At 40.5% G+C, this 17,462-nt stretch overlaps 1 protein-coding gene across 1 annotated transcript in view; it reads left to right on the top strand.

The window, feature by feature from the left end:
• DOCK10 (dedicator of cytokinesis 10) overlaps positions 1–17,462 on the top strand; it is a 170,012-nt gene that overhangs the window by 108,503 nt on the left and 44,047 nt on the right. Inside the window, exons 16-25 of the mRNA XM_075716454.1 lie at positions 111–190; positions 3,593–3,780; positions 4,415–4,480; positions 5,359–5,451; positions 7,296–7,419; positions 7,571–7,692; positions 8,397–8,483; positions 9,017–9,109; positions 11,163–11,281; positions 16,277–16,346. Coding sequence (XP_075572569.1) covers positions 111–190; positions 3,593–3,780; positions 4,415–4,480; positions 5,359–5,451; positions 7,296–7,419; positions 7,571–7,692; positions 8,397–8,483; positions 9,017–9,109; positions 11,163–11,281; positions 16,277–16,346 — 1,042 coding nt within the window. The remainder of the gene's footprint in view (positions 1–110; positions 191–3,592; positions 3,781–4,414; positions 4,481–5,358; positions 5,452–7,295; positions 7,420–7,570; positions 7,693–8,396; positions 8,484–9,016; positions 9,110–11,162; positions 11,282–16,276; positions 16,347–17,462) is intronic.

The raw sequence follows: 17,462 nt of genomic DNA on the forward strand, positions 1-17,462 counted from the left end.
ATACTTACATCTTAAATCAGGGTCTCTTTTTCATTTTAGATTAATTCCTATGATGGGTCTCATCTCCCTTGTTCTAATTCTCAAAAATGTTTTCATTTCTGTCATTGCAGAGCAGAGAAGATTAGCAAAATACAGACTATACCCGGCTGTTTGGAGATTGCAGTTGATTGTGTTCCTTTGGAACATCCAAGTATGATTCCACTTTATAATTAATTATTGTAATTAAATAGGATATTGTCATAGGCTTTCCAGCCATAATTGCTGCCTTGAGACAGTTCTGGTAGAAGTGTCCATTGTTGTATAGAAAAAAATGTATGCAGGGGAGTGTTCTTGATTTGTTTTCATTTAATTACGCCATTCTTTGTTTTGTCTTGTACCTGGCCAGATATACCTCAGCAATACAGAACACAACATGCTGAATCCACATGTGATGAAAGTCCAAGGACCGCTTCTTGGTCTCTAAGAGATTAGGCCAAAGAACTGAGTGGACTTCTGCAGCTTGAGGTTAATAGCCTTGCACTGTTGATAGGCTGTAATGCTCATGTCCTCTGTGAATTAGCATGTATGGGACATGCAGCAGGTTTCAAGAATGCAGACTAGATGGAGGACTTCATTGAGAGGCCACTCTGGCATCAATGCAGCAACTGCTAAGATAGATGCTGCTAACTGGATCCCTTCATCTCTTTTTAAGTTTTCTGTTTCAAGAGCTACATTTCTGTGACCCACTGCTGCACAAAGCTCAGGACCATTGAATTCCTCTGAAGTCTGTCATCACACGTCTATACCATCTTCATATGGTATTAGATAAAAAAAATAGTTTCACTAACATTTCAAAAGCAATTTTTATTTTTTAAATTAAAAGAAACCGATAGGTCAGTGTAGGAAAAATGGTCCGAAGCAGCTTGGGCCTTGTACTGTTACCTGACTTGGTGAGCACTGTGGCCAAGTGAAAGTCTGGCTTTAAAGGGTATATGCTAGTAAAGTGGCTAGTTCCTGTGGAAAGTCAATGAAAATTCCCTCACACTAAGAAGTAACAGCTTAAACATTTCTTTGGTATGGGGAAAATTTGTCTTACTCTGAATAAGGCTGTAAAATAATTAAAAAACTGTACCAGAAAACTTCCATGCTGCAGGATTCATTAAAATCTCCATGAAAACTCTTCTTGACTTCAGCCAGCTCTGAAGGAAGCCTTGTAATAGCAGTAACCAGTTATAACACCTCCTCCCCACCCAAAGTAAGTCGTGCTAGGCTAGTGCTAAAATCCTCTACTGCCAAGCAAAGCAACTGAAAAGGATGTTGGCCAAAGATCTTGTAAAGAATTTGCCAGTACAATTGTGTCTCTAGGGACTGACAGTACGCTGCTTGACATTAGCATCAATTTTCATTGGACAGTAGAAGTAGATCTTTGTTTTTATAAGACTTTATTTACTATAGCTACAACAAGAGCTGGAGCCAGTGGTGTATCAGGGGATGTTGTCTGACAGTGTTTAACCTGAAACAAAACTTCTGCCTTTTCTGCTGCATGGGGGAAGCCAAACTCATGTAGCTCTAGCAAAGGGGAAGAGAGAAAAAGCTTCCTGAAGCTCCCACCTGTGCTGCGTGGTCCCTGCTTGCTGTCCTTTGCGCTGGAAGGTCAGGGCCCCAAAGCTGGCAATAGGGCAGCAGGTACTGTTGCTGCTACATCCCCTGCTTTCCCCCTTAAAATACCCATTGAAGTCCTGAACTGTGAGGCTCCATTCTTGTGGAGGGCAGTCATGGAGAGTAGCTTGTAGCCAAGAGCCATGCGGGTGGCAGCAAACGGGGTTGTTGCCTCCATGTGCCTGTCTGTGCAATGGAAGTGAGGTACAGAGAGACCAGACCTTCACAACTGCCTGCAGGAGCCTTCATTTTCCAGCTGGCTTCTTCCTGTTATTACTGCCTCTTCTCATGCTCTACAGGCTATTGCTACTCTCCTATCTGAGCTATTGGTATTTAAAAACTTCCATTTATTACTTACTCCCCTTTTTGTGTTCAGTTCAACACCATTTCTATTTCCCTGTGGATTTTCTACAGGCTACTGGAAGTGCAGTGTGCAGAGGGCACAGAAAGACTGCTGCAGAGAGGCCTTAGCACTGCATTCTAATCATTGGGTTGGTCCCCAGATTTCTCTAATGAAAAACAAGGTTAATGATGTTCAAAAATGGGGACAATCAGAATGCTTATAAATGAAGTTGGAGAGGCAGCTGGCCAAATCATAAGACATAACACAACCTCTATTTTAAGACAGGTGGCCTGAGATCTGCCCAAACAGAAAGCTTGCCCATCTTAGCTTTGTAGGCCAAGAACAGTGAGCAGAGTCTCCCAAGTACTGGGAATGTTAGTAGCAGAAGAGCAAACCTTCAAAAGTTTGTATGTGACCCTGAGTACATTCACGGACCAACAGAGGAATTTGCGTGATCATCTACAGGGAACTATTGCTGGCGGTGGGGAGAATAAACTTTCTCAAAGCTTCTCAGCAGGCCGTGCTCACTTCTGGCTGACAAATGCAAGTTATTTAATTTAGTTGTTCCCTTTAATGCCGCTAATTTTGATTGGAAAGACAAAAGTTTTCATATATGGATCTTTCCAGCTTAATTCAGGAGCTATGTCTGTTGGCTGGGTGTACAAGTCAATCGGACACATTCATACTTGGGTGGGCAGCAGGGTGGGAAGAAAGTTTTCAGTGTCTATTTGAAAGAAAGCAAAGAAACCACCTTGCTGTAGCTGGCAAAGAGCCATTTCTCCCCTGCCTCCTTCAGCTGCAGAGGACCTGCACTATCCTGAAGCTGGGAATTTCCTCTTGTGCTAGTTGAGAAGGAAGTAAAATTGGGCATAGTGTATACAGGGGATCACCAGCTTCTTTCCACTTCCTCACTACAAATTGGTAGGCTTTTCCTGTGGGTTATTCTAGGGTTTGAGGAATGAATTTGTAGGCAGGACCTTCAAACTGCTTTTCCCAGAAATAGCTTGGGACATCCCTAAGTTGGTGACCCTTCTCAGCTGCTTTTGTGCAAACCATCCTTGAGTTCTCCATGCTGAAGTTAAATGTGTCACTGATTTAATGGCACAGGCAGACAGAGTATACTCTGCCCATTTTTGATTTCTCCCTGTCTGGGTGGCAGAGTGCTTATTTTCATCTTCTGTTTCTTGATCTGATTTCAGTTTTCCCAGTTGCATCATATATTTGATCTAGTTCTGCACTACTTGTTTCTTCATTTCGTTTACTATGTTATTAGCTAATAGAAAAACTTCAATGAGTTATTGAGCTGTAAAGTTAATTAGAAACAGTATCACTTCAGTATATTCTGTTGAAACTGTCTGTATACCAATGGTGCTGTTACGCCATCAAATGCCACCAAATACTGTGTGCATCAGAAGAGGTTTTCAGTGCTGTACTGTTCAATTTAAGTGAGATAAACTATTTAAGGATGATATATTGTAATTGTTTTGAGGTAACATGGATGCAGTTTAAGGCAGGATTTGACCTGTTGCATCTCAGTATTACTTATTCTTAGTAGTAAGACTGTAAAAACAAACATAATATGTGATGGTTTTCTTTTCTGTTCTTTTGAAGACTGTGTAACTTCATCTTTTATTCCAATCAAGCCATTTAATGACATAAAGGACCATCAACCTACAGTGGAAGTTGAAGAGTTTGTACAGGAATCAACAAAATATTCTCGACCTTACAGAGTGTACAAGAACCAAATATACATATATCCAAAACACCTCAAGTATGATAGTCAAAAATACTTCAACAAGGTACAGTATGTGACCAATTCTGGCCAACATTGGGTAGTGGTGTACTGCATGAGCTCTCATTGAAATGAAGGAGTACTATCATAAAGGAGGGGAAAATGGTGATGTGAGTCACTGACTTGGCTTTTGATCTTTTTCAATTTTTGCAATCATAACACACTGGTACAATTTTAATGAAAAGAATCTATGGATTAATTTTAAGTTGTATCAGTGATTCAAAGAGAGATAATGTGGTAATAGCTTTTTCACAATTTTCAGAAGGGCTGTATTTTAATGAAATGATGTGTGCAGATAGAACTAATCTGCATAATATTTGTAGTTCTTAAATGAAACTTGAGTACTACTTGCGTTTTCATAGTGATTGAAAGTTAATTAAGGACAAGACACAGGTAAGTGCTGGTCACTTTATAATCTGCTTCCACACAGTTTGAGGCCTGGCTTGCGTTTTGCCAGTTCTTCTTGGAAATACTATTTCTGGTGATATCACTGGGACTTAAAGACATTTTAAATGTTGATACACCATCTGCATGTTTCTCCTAGATTTTGAAAAGAGCTTATTTCAGCCCTTACAGTTTGCCTGTGTTTTTATGAGTACCCCATTTCTGATCTAAGCTTTAATACATTCCTGTCTTTTCAGGCACGGAATATAACAGTGTGCATTGAATTTAAAAGCTCTGATGAAGAAGGAGCAAAGCCACTGAAGGTGAGCCACAACAAGAGTATATTCAGAGAACAATATTTCTGAGGACATTACTTATAAAACCCAGCAATCAGGGATATACTAACCCAGAACAATTAAAGAGTGAATGTTGTTATGCATCCTTCTATATTTGCACTGTGGTTCTGTTTGATCCCAGCTGGTCATGATGATTCCAGCTCATAGTGCCATTTTGCAGTGCTGGCTTTCTGTCTGCTGGAGGGGAGAGAAAACAATATAAGAAAACTTAACCATTTTTTATAGTGCAACTTGCTTATTCCAAAATTTACTGTTTACCCTATGTTTCTCACTAAGCTCAGGACACTTGATTGAAAAGAGTGAGGCACAAAATTAGAAGAACGTTAGACGACTTAATTTCTTAACTTTGGTGTTGACCAAGGGCTATTGCATAGTATTGTTGTACTGTAGTTTCCCCACCAATAAATAAAGTTGCCATCACTCAATAATAAAGAGCCTCCAGACTGGACTCTGCCAGCAAGGAGGTTGTTAACTGGTATAGCTTTTGTAACATTGAAAAGTCAGTAAAGGCATTGTATTGTGTATTGAATTGCATAAAAGTGAAATAGCTTTTGTAAAGCTTTTTGCAGAAAACTCTAAAATTGGTAACAACAAGGAAGAAGTCCTTAGAGTCTGCATTGCTTAGTACAGTGTAGGATAATTTTCACAGAATCAATGGACTTTTACTGGAAGTGTATACAAAAAATTGCAGGTTTGAGCACTTAAAATATTTCTTTTAATATTTTATCAAAGTAATTATTGATCTTTCATGATGTTGTTTTCAACGTATATGCATATTAGATATACCAAGACTAGTATCATCAGCAGAATTTCACAACGTAATTAAAGCATGTTACTTTTATCAGTGTATTTATGGGAAGCCAGGTGGACCATTATTTACAACGGCAGCCTACACCGCTGTGCTACATCATTCCCAGAATCCTGATTTCTATGATGAGGTCAGTCTGCTTTTTCTTTCAGTAAATGTCTGCCAATCCCATGTTTGCCAGTGAGACAGAAAAACATATGTAAAGAATACTTCTGTTACAACTGCTTGTGTATCTGGATGGGCCTGTGTTATGTAGATTTACATACAGTCTCACATTTTGGTTTTTTTTCTTAAATCAGTGAATCCTTCCTTTTGTAAGGTGTTCTGAGTACAGTTAAGATGCTGTAGAAGTAATTAGGAACAGTCTAGCTCTCTAAAATGCATGTCTGAATTACATTAAGGGTCCAGCTGCATCTCTGAGTTTAATGGAAACAGTAAACATTATGGTGAAGGGTGGAGCCAAATGTCAGAACAAATCCCTCTCTGAGATAAAGATCTGCAATGGGCATTTTTGTTGATGCAGTGGTCTCATGTAGTGGCTGCAGCAAGTCATTTAGCTGGTGCTTTTGAGGACGCAGCTGTATATAGTTCATACATTGGCCTTTGCCGAATGTTAGTCGCACATGCATCTTTATGTTTCACCAACACCAAGTATTGATTCCCCAGGCTTTCTGCAGGTGAGCTTAATTTCACCCTTTCACTAGCTAGTGTGTTTGATGGCCTGTGAATGTCATGTGTCTGTTCTGGATTTTCCACTACTGCTTTATGCGTAGTGATAACACTGGCAAATATATAGCCAGCATTTTCCAAACTGTTGGCTCGATCTTGGAAAAAGTTCCTTTGTCAGTTAAAATTTACTTTGATAAAATGGCAGGGGCAAGACCAGCAGATAATGTACACCTACATGTGAAGTATCAATTTTAAGATTCATGTTTAGGAACTGAGGTGGAACTTAAAGCATTACATCTTCAGAGATCTTGAACTCCAGCTACTACTTTGCAAGCAGTGTTTTGGGTTTTAATACATCAGAAAATGTCCTTCATGCGATGGTAGTGAACCATCTGGTTTGGGAAGATTACTTCCAACTTGAACAAAGAGCTGAATTCCGATCTTAATAGCTGATTTGGCTGGAAGAGGTGTGCACCTGTCCTAAATGTTCCTAGAACAGCAAGTGCAGTCTTTAAAAGAATGTGGTATGTTATCAAGAAAGTTGTCTTAATCTCCGTGTCTGAATGCCCATTTTGTATCTATGTTTATGGTATTAGATTCTTACCCATAAGCTGATTTAACACTGGAAGCATTTATCAACAATTTCTAAACCTTACTTTAAGCATAGGATTAGCTTGGATAAACTTCATCATATCTCACAAGGGCAAGGAGTCTTTTTTACTAGTTCCTATGGTAACATGTTTTGATTACTTTGTATTTTTGTTCCAATAGGTTAATAATACCTCAAACCCAATCTGTAGGGATTCAGGGATGACATGATACAGGATTTAAGACTGAGCAGAAGATGTAAATAAAAGTTTATTTTTGTGTCAGCCATTATTACTTGGTCTTTGCCATGAAACGATGATGAAGCAGTAGCAGAGATGTCATTTTAGGTTTTGGTTTGGTCATCCTGAAAATATGGGAATGATTATAGCTATTTATGGCTGGTAGAGTGCAGGTGATCACTTCTAAGCAGGGTCCATCACTCTGTAGTTCTGTCCTCTTTCATCTTACGCTCTTTCATCATAAATGCAAATATTCATCCACAAGACAGAGAGCAAAAAAAGCTGTTTTAAGTAAAAGTGATGGATGGTCATCCTAAACAATTTCCTTAAGAGAGCATCTATTACCTATGCAGACAAACATTAGCCAGTAAAGGCAGGCTGTACTCTGTGTAGAGAGAGGTCACTCATTTAGACCATCTCTGATGCCTGGTTTAATCGATTTTTAAACTAAAGTGAGGTGTAACATTTTACATTTCAGGTGAAAATTGAACTTCCCACTCAACTCCATAAGAAACACCACATTCTGTTTTCATTTTATCATGTCACCTGTGACATAAATGCAAAAGCTAATGCCAAAAAGAAAGAGGCTCTGGAAACACCAGGTACCTGTAGTAGAATTACTTTCAATTATAAATATAAATGATGTACATTCAAATAAGGATTGCAGAATTTCTGGCTGGATATTATTGTCTTCCTTTGAATTTGAGAAGCTTGTTTTTCCAAAGAGTCATATTGATTTGTTCTTGTGCACAGTGGGATACGCATGGCTTCCTTTGTTGAAAGATGCCCAGTTAGCTTCCCAAGAACACAATGTGCCAGTGGCAAGCAGTCTGCCTCCCAATTACTTGAGCCTTCAAGAACCAACTAGTGGAAAGGTATTCATTCATACTTGTATATTATTCAAATGGCGCCGAGCATTTACTTGCAGATGTTTTACATGAGACCAGATTTGCATTTGCACTTACCTGGAAGTGTAAACAATAAATAGGGTTTCTGGTTTGGAATATTCATGTGCATATACTTGAGTATATAAACTAATATATGTACCACTGGACTGCGAGTCGTATGTTGCTGATTCACAGGTGTATATGGAAAAAGTGCATTTGGTAACTGTATTCTACAATATTATAGCTAACTTCTCCAAAATGTGAATGAGAGTGGTCAAAAAGAACTTTTCACAAACTCAGGCCATATGACAGTCATTCTCCAGCTGACATGATCCACGATCGTGATTCATTCTCCAGTTCTGTGGTGTGATATCATATTTTCCCACTGATCCTGTCCAGTTTGGATTATTTCTGCCTTCTTGTGTTTGTTTTACTATTGTCATGAGGACAGGGTGGTGGTCTGTCCTGTGAGGCAGACTCACTGACCAGTGAGCTGGCCGAATGATAACGTTCATGGGCTTGACCTGAAAAGTGGGTTTGTATTGCAGTAATTCTGCGATTGTGAAAGCACAGTAGCCAGCACAGTTCATGCACATGCATGTTCAAAGCTCTATGCAGTGAAAATTTGATGCGGACTTGAGTAAGTAGGAAGTAAGTGGGAAAATGGTTTTTTGTTTGTTTCATTTTAATAGCAGATCGGCTGTGATGTAAAATGGGTCGATAGTGGGAAACCACTTTTCAAAGTCTCTACTTTTGTTGTATCGACAGTAAATACACAGGTAAGCCGAATTTCCTCTTAGCTCTGTTACCTGCTTACAAATAAAAAGTGTCAAGGAATGTCTGAAACATATTTCAAAATCTTGCATGAATTTGTTTCTCTGACGTTTAAACGCTATTTGAATGTAGAAGGGCAAGATGACAATGATGGAATACACACTTTAAGGAAAGATATAAATTATTTAAGATTATACCAAGAAAAATCATGGAATATCCGTTTAAACAGCAAGAAAATAAATTGTGATCACCAGGAAAAAAAAAAAAATCTGGCCATTGAAGTCCCTTAGATGGTGAGAAGAAAATTATTTGCTCGCAACACTGACAAAAGAGTGGTCAAAGCACCTAGAAATAAGTTGTGTATAGCCAGCTGTGCTGGCCAGTGGGTTGGGCTGAATAAGTTTATCTGTCTTTCTGTGGTTTGTGGCTCAGGCATTAGGGATGAAGTGTGTCACAGGTGATTGCTGTAACCAATTTATGGAGCTGAATTCTAATCCTTTCTATAACATACATTAATATGAATGTTTTTATGTTTTAGGATCCATACCTGAATGATTTTTTCCAGCAGTGCCAAGAAAGGGAAAAGGATCTATCCCAGCCTCCTACCTCAAACTTTGTCAATTCTTGTGAGGTAAAGTAACATGCATCACAAACTGTGCTATAAAATTGTATTTAGGGCCTTCTCTTAACTGATCCATCACTGCACAATTCTAAACATGGCATAGACGTTAAGCAGGAGGCAATGGGTCCATGACAACTGCAGCTAGACGTACCTGGTGTGACAAATGCATTACTGGTCACAGAGCTGTCTTCCATCCCTTCTCATTCAGAGCATGGCTGCATCTGCCCCATCAACTTTGATAATCCAGCCTGTACCAAGCCTCAAATCCGGTTAAAGCGTGGTGTAATGTTGCTCTGTTGCTCTAGGAATGTCCAGGAAAAGGAACTGTAGCCTGTAGAGCTGCAGTATTCCTGCTAGTCCTCTCTTGCCTTAGATACATTGTATGCTTACCTCCTACTTGGCTCTTTGTACTTTCACTCTAAAAACCTGGATGCTATTCAAAGGGCTGTTTAGGGTACCTTGCACATATAAATCAAGGGTGCTTGTTGCCTGTCAAGTTCTGAAATCAGAAAGAACATACCCTTTTTGCAGAGACGGAACGAATAAGCAAGAACTGCATTAAAGGTGACTGTATTCAGTAGAGGTCAAAACCTGTGAGAAAGGAAGAGCATAACAAGCAAATGAGAAGAGCAGCAGATAAATGTAGGGCCATGATTCTTCACCTGTTCGTGAATGGTGAAATTCAGAGTTCTCACTTTGCAATCTGCTTACTGAACTTGAACAGGAAGATAAGCAAGAAGACTGAAGGGTAGCTGTGACACTGTTCCACAGTACTAGCTCTAAAACATCGTACATATGACTTTTATTTATTATTTTTCCTTTTAGCAGTCTGTAAAATCTGATACATATTTTGGGGTTTAGATGTTACTGTCATGTAGGTGCTTTCCCCCTTTCCTTCGTTGTTAATGTTTTCCTGTTTGGAGTGTACCTTAATCAGATTTTATAAAGCTGCTTGGGAAGAGATTTTTGCTTTAATAAGCAAACAATAAAGTTCCAATAAATCATGGCAGTTCTCTGGGCAAGTCCCTAAAGGTGGCTACTACTTTTGTTGATAGATGCAGGTAAACCTGAAAGGGGTTGCTTTGTTTTTAAATATTGTCTTGATTCAAATAAATCATTAAAGGATGTTTTCAAAAATCAAAGCATCAGTGTTATTTAGAGGTTATACCTCTACAGAATGAAGTCCTTAATTTTTGGGAAGCCATTGAGCATATTGGACAAAGTTTAGGAATCCATAAAAGCTTCACAACTTTCTAGACAGTAAGTCAGCTACCTAAACTACCAGAATTGCACTGTTCTTTATTTGCTGTTTGTAGTTTAGCCTTTAAAAAGATTTCAGTAATTTTATTAGAAAATGGAGACAATGTTGTATGCAACAAGGGATCAACTATGCAATATAGCCAGGGAATAAGTAATTTTCCCTAGAGTATTTTGCTTTTATTTATCAATCGCTAATACCTTTGAAGAAACTCTGCAATGATTTAGAAATGACTGAAATGAAAAACTAGGAGGAATTCAAAGGAGGGGTTTTTTTAATTAAAAGTTCAATATACTCCTTGGTCAGAGAAGATAATATAATGTCAGTCCAGTCAGGTTAGAGTGTTAATATTAGTTTTTATTGATGTGCTTTTAACATAAGTATTTTAGCCACAACGAGTTCAGTTTATCAGACCTCTTCATAAAAAGAATGAGTTTTCCTAAAAACACTAGCAAATGCACATCTTGAAAATTGTAATTGAGTTCTGGTATTGCTCTTACATACATATCCTTAGTAAAGTATGAAAATTGGTTTTGGTTTCTCCCCCCTGCCTCCTCCCCCCTTAAGTCAGGGTAAAGCAAAAGATTGGAATTCTGAAATTTGGACAGTACCTACAGTTGGGTTGATGGTCGTGTTTAAAACAAACACCCTAGGAAACCAGTCCTCTACTTGGTTGCCCTGTTTTCCTACTGCTATTACACCAGTGGCTGCACTGCATTTTACCTGCTGAAGCAGGAAAGCAAGTAATCACCTTTCATTGCTGGTATTGGAAATCTCTCATTTTCTTTCTTACATCCATTACAGAATTTGCTGAAGATCGAGAAGATCCATGTAATTATGAATTTTCTTCCTGTAGTCCTGAATCAACTCTTCTGGGTTTTGGTGCAAAACAGTGATGATGAAGTTACAACAGCTGTGACCAGGTATCTGAATATTTTCTGTATGAGGAAACAAATTCACTCTAGGGTGCAAATGTAGATGTTAGTCCAGTTATAGCTGCTCTTACAAAGGCTGACTGACATTTAGACTTTAGTAGGTGAGAATGCCTGCTTCTCCCTTAACACAGGGCTCTGCAAATAATGCATGGAAGAGCATGGTATCATGTGGCTGACTCTGATACCAACCAGGAAATCATTGGCCATGGTGGATGTGTCTCTGTACCCTGAGGCAATCATAGGTAAAGGTCTCATTCTTAAGGAGCTAAGTGCTTCCTAACAAAGCTGAATATTGATTTTGGTTTATGTTTGGGTCTGAGGATGTGGAATTCAGCATGGGAAGAGCTTAGCATCTTGCAGCATCCAATGTGGAGTCAAACAATGAGGTCACACTGTTCTGGGGCATTTTTGTAATTAGCGTATACCAGCAATAACTGAAAAGCAATGGAAACATTTTCCAGTGAGCAGACAAACAGCTGGAATGATTTGCTGAGTCTCTCACCCCTCACATAATGAAATTGTCTTTATTGATGCTGTTAATCAGGGCAGCAGGAAAAAAAAAAAAAAACTGGAGAGATTATTATTGGTCTCTGCAGGAGGGCAGAAAGTTGCATTGCATTTTCTTTTGGCCATAGCGGTGTTTTTGTTGTACTTCTGCCAGCAGCTGAACATGGGGACTACAATACAACTAGTAGTAAAATATGACAACTGTCCTCAGCAACCCTGTTAGACTAATCTGCTGTCAGTATATTTTCTTTCTTTCTTTCTTTCTTTCATTCCGCAGATTGTTCTTCAGAATTAGTTCCTGAAGAATGATTACTTAGGAAAACTTAAAGGAGCAAAGAAGCAAGATTCCTCATCTTAGCCTTGGAAAGCTAGAATTTCAATATCCTTTATCAAAGGATCATGGCACCTTGTAGGGCAAAGTCCAGTTTTACCACACCTAGGCACTAGGGTTAGAAGAACCTTTCCTTGTAAATATGTGTGATTTCATCACTGCATACTGTTTTGAAAGGGAGATAGGCAGGCAGACCTTTGTTCAGTACCTCTTTATGGACAACAAATCAACTGATGTTAAGGGTAGATAGAGAGAATGAAGAATTGTGTGCCAGGCTAGAATTTCAGTATCGGTTAACTGACTGGAAAAGAAATGCTATATAAGAAGCAGCTGTTTAAAAAAAAAGTTTCAATTAGATGGAAAAATGGAAGGATGTTAATTTTTTCATGCTTCAGATTATGACTATACACCCACCTGGCCAAAAAAAAAAAAGAGAAGGGTTCTCAATGTTTTTCTTGTATGCGTGGTAGCTTTTGTGCTGGTAGTTGATGTCAATGGGAATATGCACATCTGCTGTGTGTGCCATTCATCGATGTGTCCTATATATACACACATTGTATTTTGTTCTGAATAGCTTGAAGCAGCTTGTGTTGAACATATTAAAAGCAACAACAACAGAATGAGAGCATAGATTGGCTTATGTGTTGGGGAGAAAACATTATTCCTTTTATAGTCCTTCATGGTTATTTACTTGTCTGGGGGGCCAGTCATGTCATCTTTTCTCTGTCTCATCTTTCATGGAATCATAGAATGCTTTGGATTGGAAGGGACCTTTAGAGGTCATCTAGCCCAGCCCCCCTGCAGTGAGCAGGGACAGCTTTAACCAGATCAGGTTGCTCAGAGCTCCGTCCAACCTGACCTTGGATGTTTCTAGGGATGGGGCTCCACTGCTTCTCTGGGCAACCTGTTCCAGTGCTTCACCACCCTCAGTGTAAAAAGTGTCTTCCCTATATCCAGTCTAAATCTATTCTTCTTTAGTTTAAAACCATTACTCCTTGTCCTCTCACAACAGACCTTGCTAAAAAGATTGCCCCCATCTTTCTTGTAGGCCCCCTTTAAGCATTGGAAGGCCGCAATAAGGTCCCCCCTCAGCCTTCTCTTCTCCAGGCTGAACAACCCCAACTCCCTCAGCCTGGCCTCATAGGGGAGGTGCTCCAGCCCTCGGATCATTTTGGTGGCCCTACTCTGGACCTGCTCCAACAGGTCCATGTCCTTCTTGTGCTGAGGGCCCCAGAGCTGGACGCAGTGCTCCAGGTGAGGTCTGACCAGAGCAGAGTAGAGGGGCAGAATCACCTCCCTCGACCTGCTGGCCACGCTTCTTTTGATGCAGCCCAGGATACGGTTGGCTTTCTGGGCTGCAAGCGCACATTGTTGGCTCATGTCCAGCTTTTCATCTACCAGTACCCCCAAGTCCTTCTCCGCAGGGCTGCTCTCAGTCCCTTCATCCCCCAGCCTGTATTGATATCGGGGGTTGCCCCATCCCAGGTGCAGGACCTTGCACTTGGCCTTGTTGAACCTCATGAGGTTCACACAGGCCCACCTCTCCAGCTTGTCCAGGTCCCTTTGCATGACATCTCGTCCTCCTGGTGTGTCAACCGTACCACTCAGCTTGGTGTTGTCTGCAAATTTTGCTGAGGGTGCACTCGATCCCACTGTCTATGTCATTGATGAAGTTATTAAACAGCACCAGTCCCAGTACGGACCCCTGAGGGACTCCACTTGTCATCAGTCTCCATTTGGACATTAAGCCATTGACCACGACCCTCTGGATGCGACCATCCAGCCAATTCCTTATCCACCGAACAGTCCACCCATCAAACCCATATCTCTCCAATTTAGAGAGAAGGATGTTGTGGGCGACTGTGTTGAAGGCTTTACAGAAGTCCAAACAGATGACATCCATTGCTTTTCCCTTGTCCACTGATGCAGTCGCTCCTTCATAGAAAGCCACTAGGCTGGTCGGGCAGGACTTGCCCTTGGTGAAGCCATGCTGGCTGTCTCGAATCACCTCCCTGTCCTCCATGTGCTTGAGCATATCTTCTAGGAGGATCTGCTGCATGATCTTCCCAGGCACAGAGGTGAGGCTGACAGGTCGGTAGTTCCCAGGGTCCTCCTTTCTTCCCTTTTTAAAAATGGGCACAACATTCCCCTTTTTCCAGTCAGCAGGGACTTCACCTGACTGCCATGACTTTTCAAATATCACAGAGAGTGGTTTGGCACCTACATCAGCCAATTCCCTCAGGACTCTGGGATGCGTCTCATCAGGTCCCGTAGAGTTGTGTACGTTCAGGTTCTTCAGGTGGTCTCGAACCTGATCTTCCCTTACAGTGGGAGGGGCTTTACCCCCTTGGTCCCCATCTTGCAGTCCGTCGACTTGGGAGGGGTGAGGAGAGAGGTTGCCGGTGAAGACTGAGGCAAAAAAGTTGTTGAGTACCTCCGCTTTCTCCTCGTCTGTTGATATTAGGTCAGCGTTCTTCTTCGTCGGGGGGGTATGCTTTCTTTAACCTTCCTTTTCTGGTTGACATACCTGTAGAAGCCCTTCTTGTTATTCTTTACATCCCTTGCCAAATTCAGCTCCAGCCATGCCTTGGCCTTCCTGACCCCCTCCCTACACAGCTGGGCAGCTTCCCTGTACTCTTCCCAGGACACCTGTCCCTGCTTCCACTGCCTGTGCAGTTCCCTCTTGCTCTTTAGTTTGACCAGCAGGTCTCGACTCAGCCATGCTGGTCTCTTCCCTTCCTTGCCTGATTTTTTACACTTGGGGACTGAGAGCTCTTGTGCTCTATGGAAGGTGTCCTTAAAGATCTGCCAGCTCTGTTCCGGTCCCCTGCCAGAACTTGTTTCAATTTCAAATCAGAATAAAGGCTGAAGGATTGGAATGGGCACAACTAATTTTGTCATAACTTTTGTGTTTTGCTACAAGTTTTACTTCTCCTACTGACAGTGAGTAATGAGATATATGAAAAATACTGACTTAAAAGAATTACAAAGCTTTTGAATCCAATAAGCAGAAAACACTCAAATCACCAAGGTAGTCAGAATGACTGCTTGTATGTGGACCACAGTCAGGCATATTAATAATCCATTTTAGTCATACTGTTATTATGCATACCTCTGAATTTGAGATAACAGTTCACTAATTTTTGACATTTGAGAATCATGAACTGTTTCCTCCCCATTCTTTTAACATGAAATGTGATTGTAAAATTGCAGTCTTTTCTGTATTACGTATCCTGAAAAAATGAGATCCCAATAGTCAAGAGGAAATCTTGTGGTTAAGTTGAAGAAGACTTCTTGCTCAGACTTGTGTTTTTTGAAACAGGATGTTCTCAAAGATGGCCCAGGTACAAATTGAAGAGAAAACTTTGCTGAAACACTCAGTCTCAAGTAGTGCCATCTCTGCTGTTAGTAGAAGCTCAGTTTGTGAGAGTGGGTACTGCCATGACCCAGGCAATTTTATTTCATGTTGCTGAGCACCAAGCTGATATGCAGAAGCTCAAGGCATCTATGCTTGCACCAACTGTCCAGCCTCTCCCTGCTGTCCAGTTACGAGAGGATGCTGTGCTCGGCCTTTTGTTCCTGAGTGCTTAGGCACTCAGGCTGGGGCTGAGTCTGAGGTTATGGGCAAACAATACAGGAGAGGGGCATGCTCGGGCTTGAGCCTAGGCTTGTGTTTGTCTTTGATTAACAGCGCCGTCATAACCAAAGTATCAGAGCTTTACAGAATTACCAAGATCTGAGAGAACCTGACAAGGAGCATTGCCAGAGAGAGGCTCTTGCACCTCTGTTTCAGTAACATAATCTAATTTTTCTTATTCCTAATCATCCAAGGTCTGTATAAGCTTTAGTTAGTTAATAGTTTTCTTTTATTGTAACGTCAGTACAGTTCCAATCATTAAAACTGGGTGCATTTTGTTAGACATGCATATATAACAGCACAATCCATGCAAATGGAGGGCCCAAGGAGTGACTGTTTTTTCCCAGTGGGACAGTTTCTGAACACGCTATTCATCATTTGGATCACATCCCTCATGGACTGTTTTAAATGCCATTACAATAACAGAACTATGTGATGCATCAGATAGACTTTCTCTGCCTTATGACACAAAACAGCTCAATTTTTTTTTTCTTTTTTTATCTTGCAGGGTTCTTACTAGTGTTGTTGCTAAGTGCCATGAAGAACAACTAGACAACTGCATCAATTCTTATGTGACGGTATGATTGCTGTTATGCTGTTAACTATTTTGGGGGGGGTAGGGGGGTGGGGTTTTTTTTCCTGTTTACTCTTAGTTGTACTTGTTTGTAGCTTTCTTTGCATTTGCATTATAGCTTTCTGCCACTAGTAGGCTGGGTGGCCTAATGACCTAATGTAAGATTTGGAAGAGGCTGAGTCAATTCTCCTCCTCTGCCATAAGTTTCTTGTGTCTCCTTGAACAAATCACACTGCCTCTCTGTGCTTTAAGGGCATCCTATAGAGCAGGGACACTCCATAAATGTTCTTCTCCATCAAACTCAGCTGCATCCTGGCTCTCAACCTTACTCCATTGAGGAGGACAAAGGGCTGCTCATGTTTCCTCTGCATGGTGCAGCTTTCTTTCCATAGGACACCAAGTTGAGCAAACACAGGAGGAGGAAGCTGCAGTGCACTCTTAAAGGGTACTGGGATGTGGGAGGGCCAATTCCTCATAGTTGACTGATGACTAGAGCTTAAATTTTAGAAGCAAGATGTAGTGCAAATGCACTTCCACTGAGCTTCTAGGAGCGTAGGCTTAGCATCAGTCTTTGTGAAATGGTTAAAACTGAGAATTTCCCACGTTGCAGGGCATTTGTGGATTATGAGTATTATATGTGGTATAAGTTTGGGGTTTTTTGTTTTGTTTTGTTTTTTAAATCAACTTTAGGAATAAAGTGATAGCAAATGCATTCCTGATGAACTCTGAAACTTTAGCATGTTCATGGGTAGAATAATGGAAATATGGTAGGTTTAGGTTACTAAATAGGAAAACTGTTTTAATTTCAGTGTTGACAACTGTTGGTTGATATTTCCATGGTATGGATTTACTTTTATACTTCATGAAAATATGTGTTTACAGGTGATGCGTCTCAGCATCTTAGTAGTCAAATTCTAGTCTCAAGTGCTCTGATTTAAGCACAGAGGAATTATTCTGAGGTCCAGCAGAACTGTTCAGGCTCCAAAATAAATAACCTATGTAGTTAATTAAATGGCTACTAACACCTCTTCCACTCAATAACTTTTCAAAATTGCAATAGACACCTATTGTGGCTAAATATCTCTGAAATAACAGGTGATTATTAGGCCACCCCAGAAGT

Source organism: Pelecanus crispus, chromosome 9 (assembly GCF_030463565.1).
Source record: "Pelecanus crispus isolate bPelCri1 chromosome 9, bPelCri1.pri, whole genome shotgun sequence".
NCBI lineage: Eukaryota > Metazoa > Chordata > Aves > Pelecaniformes > Pelecanidae > Pelecanus > Pelecanus crispus.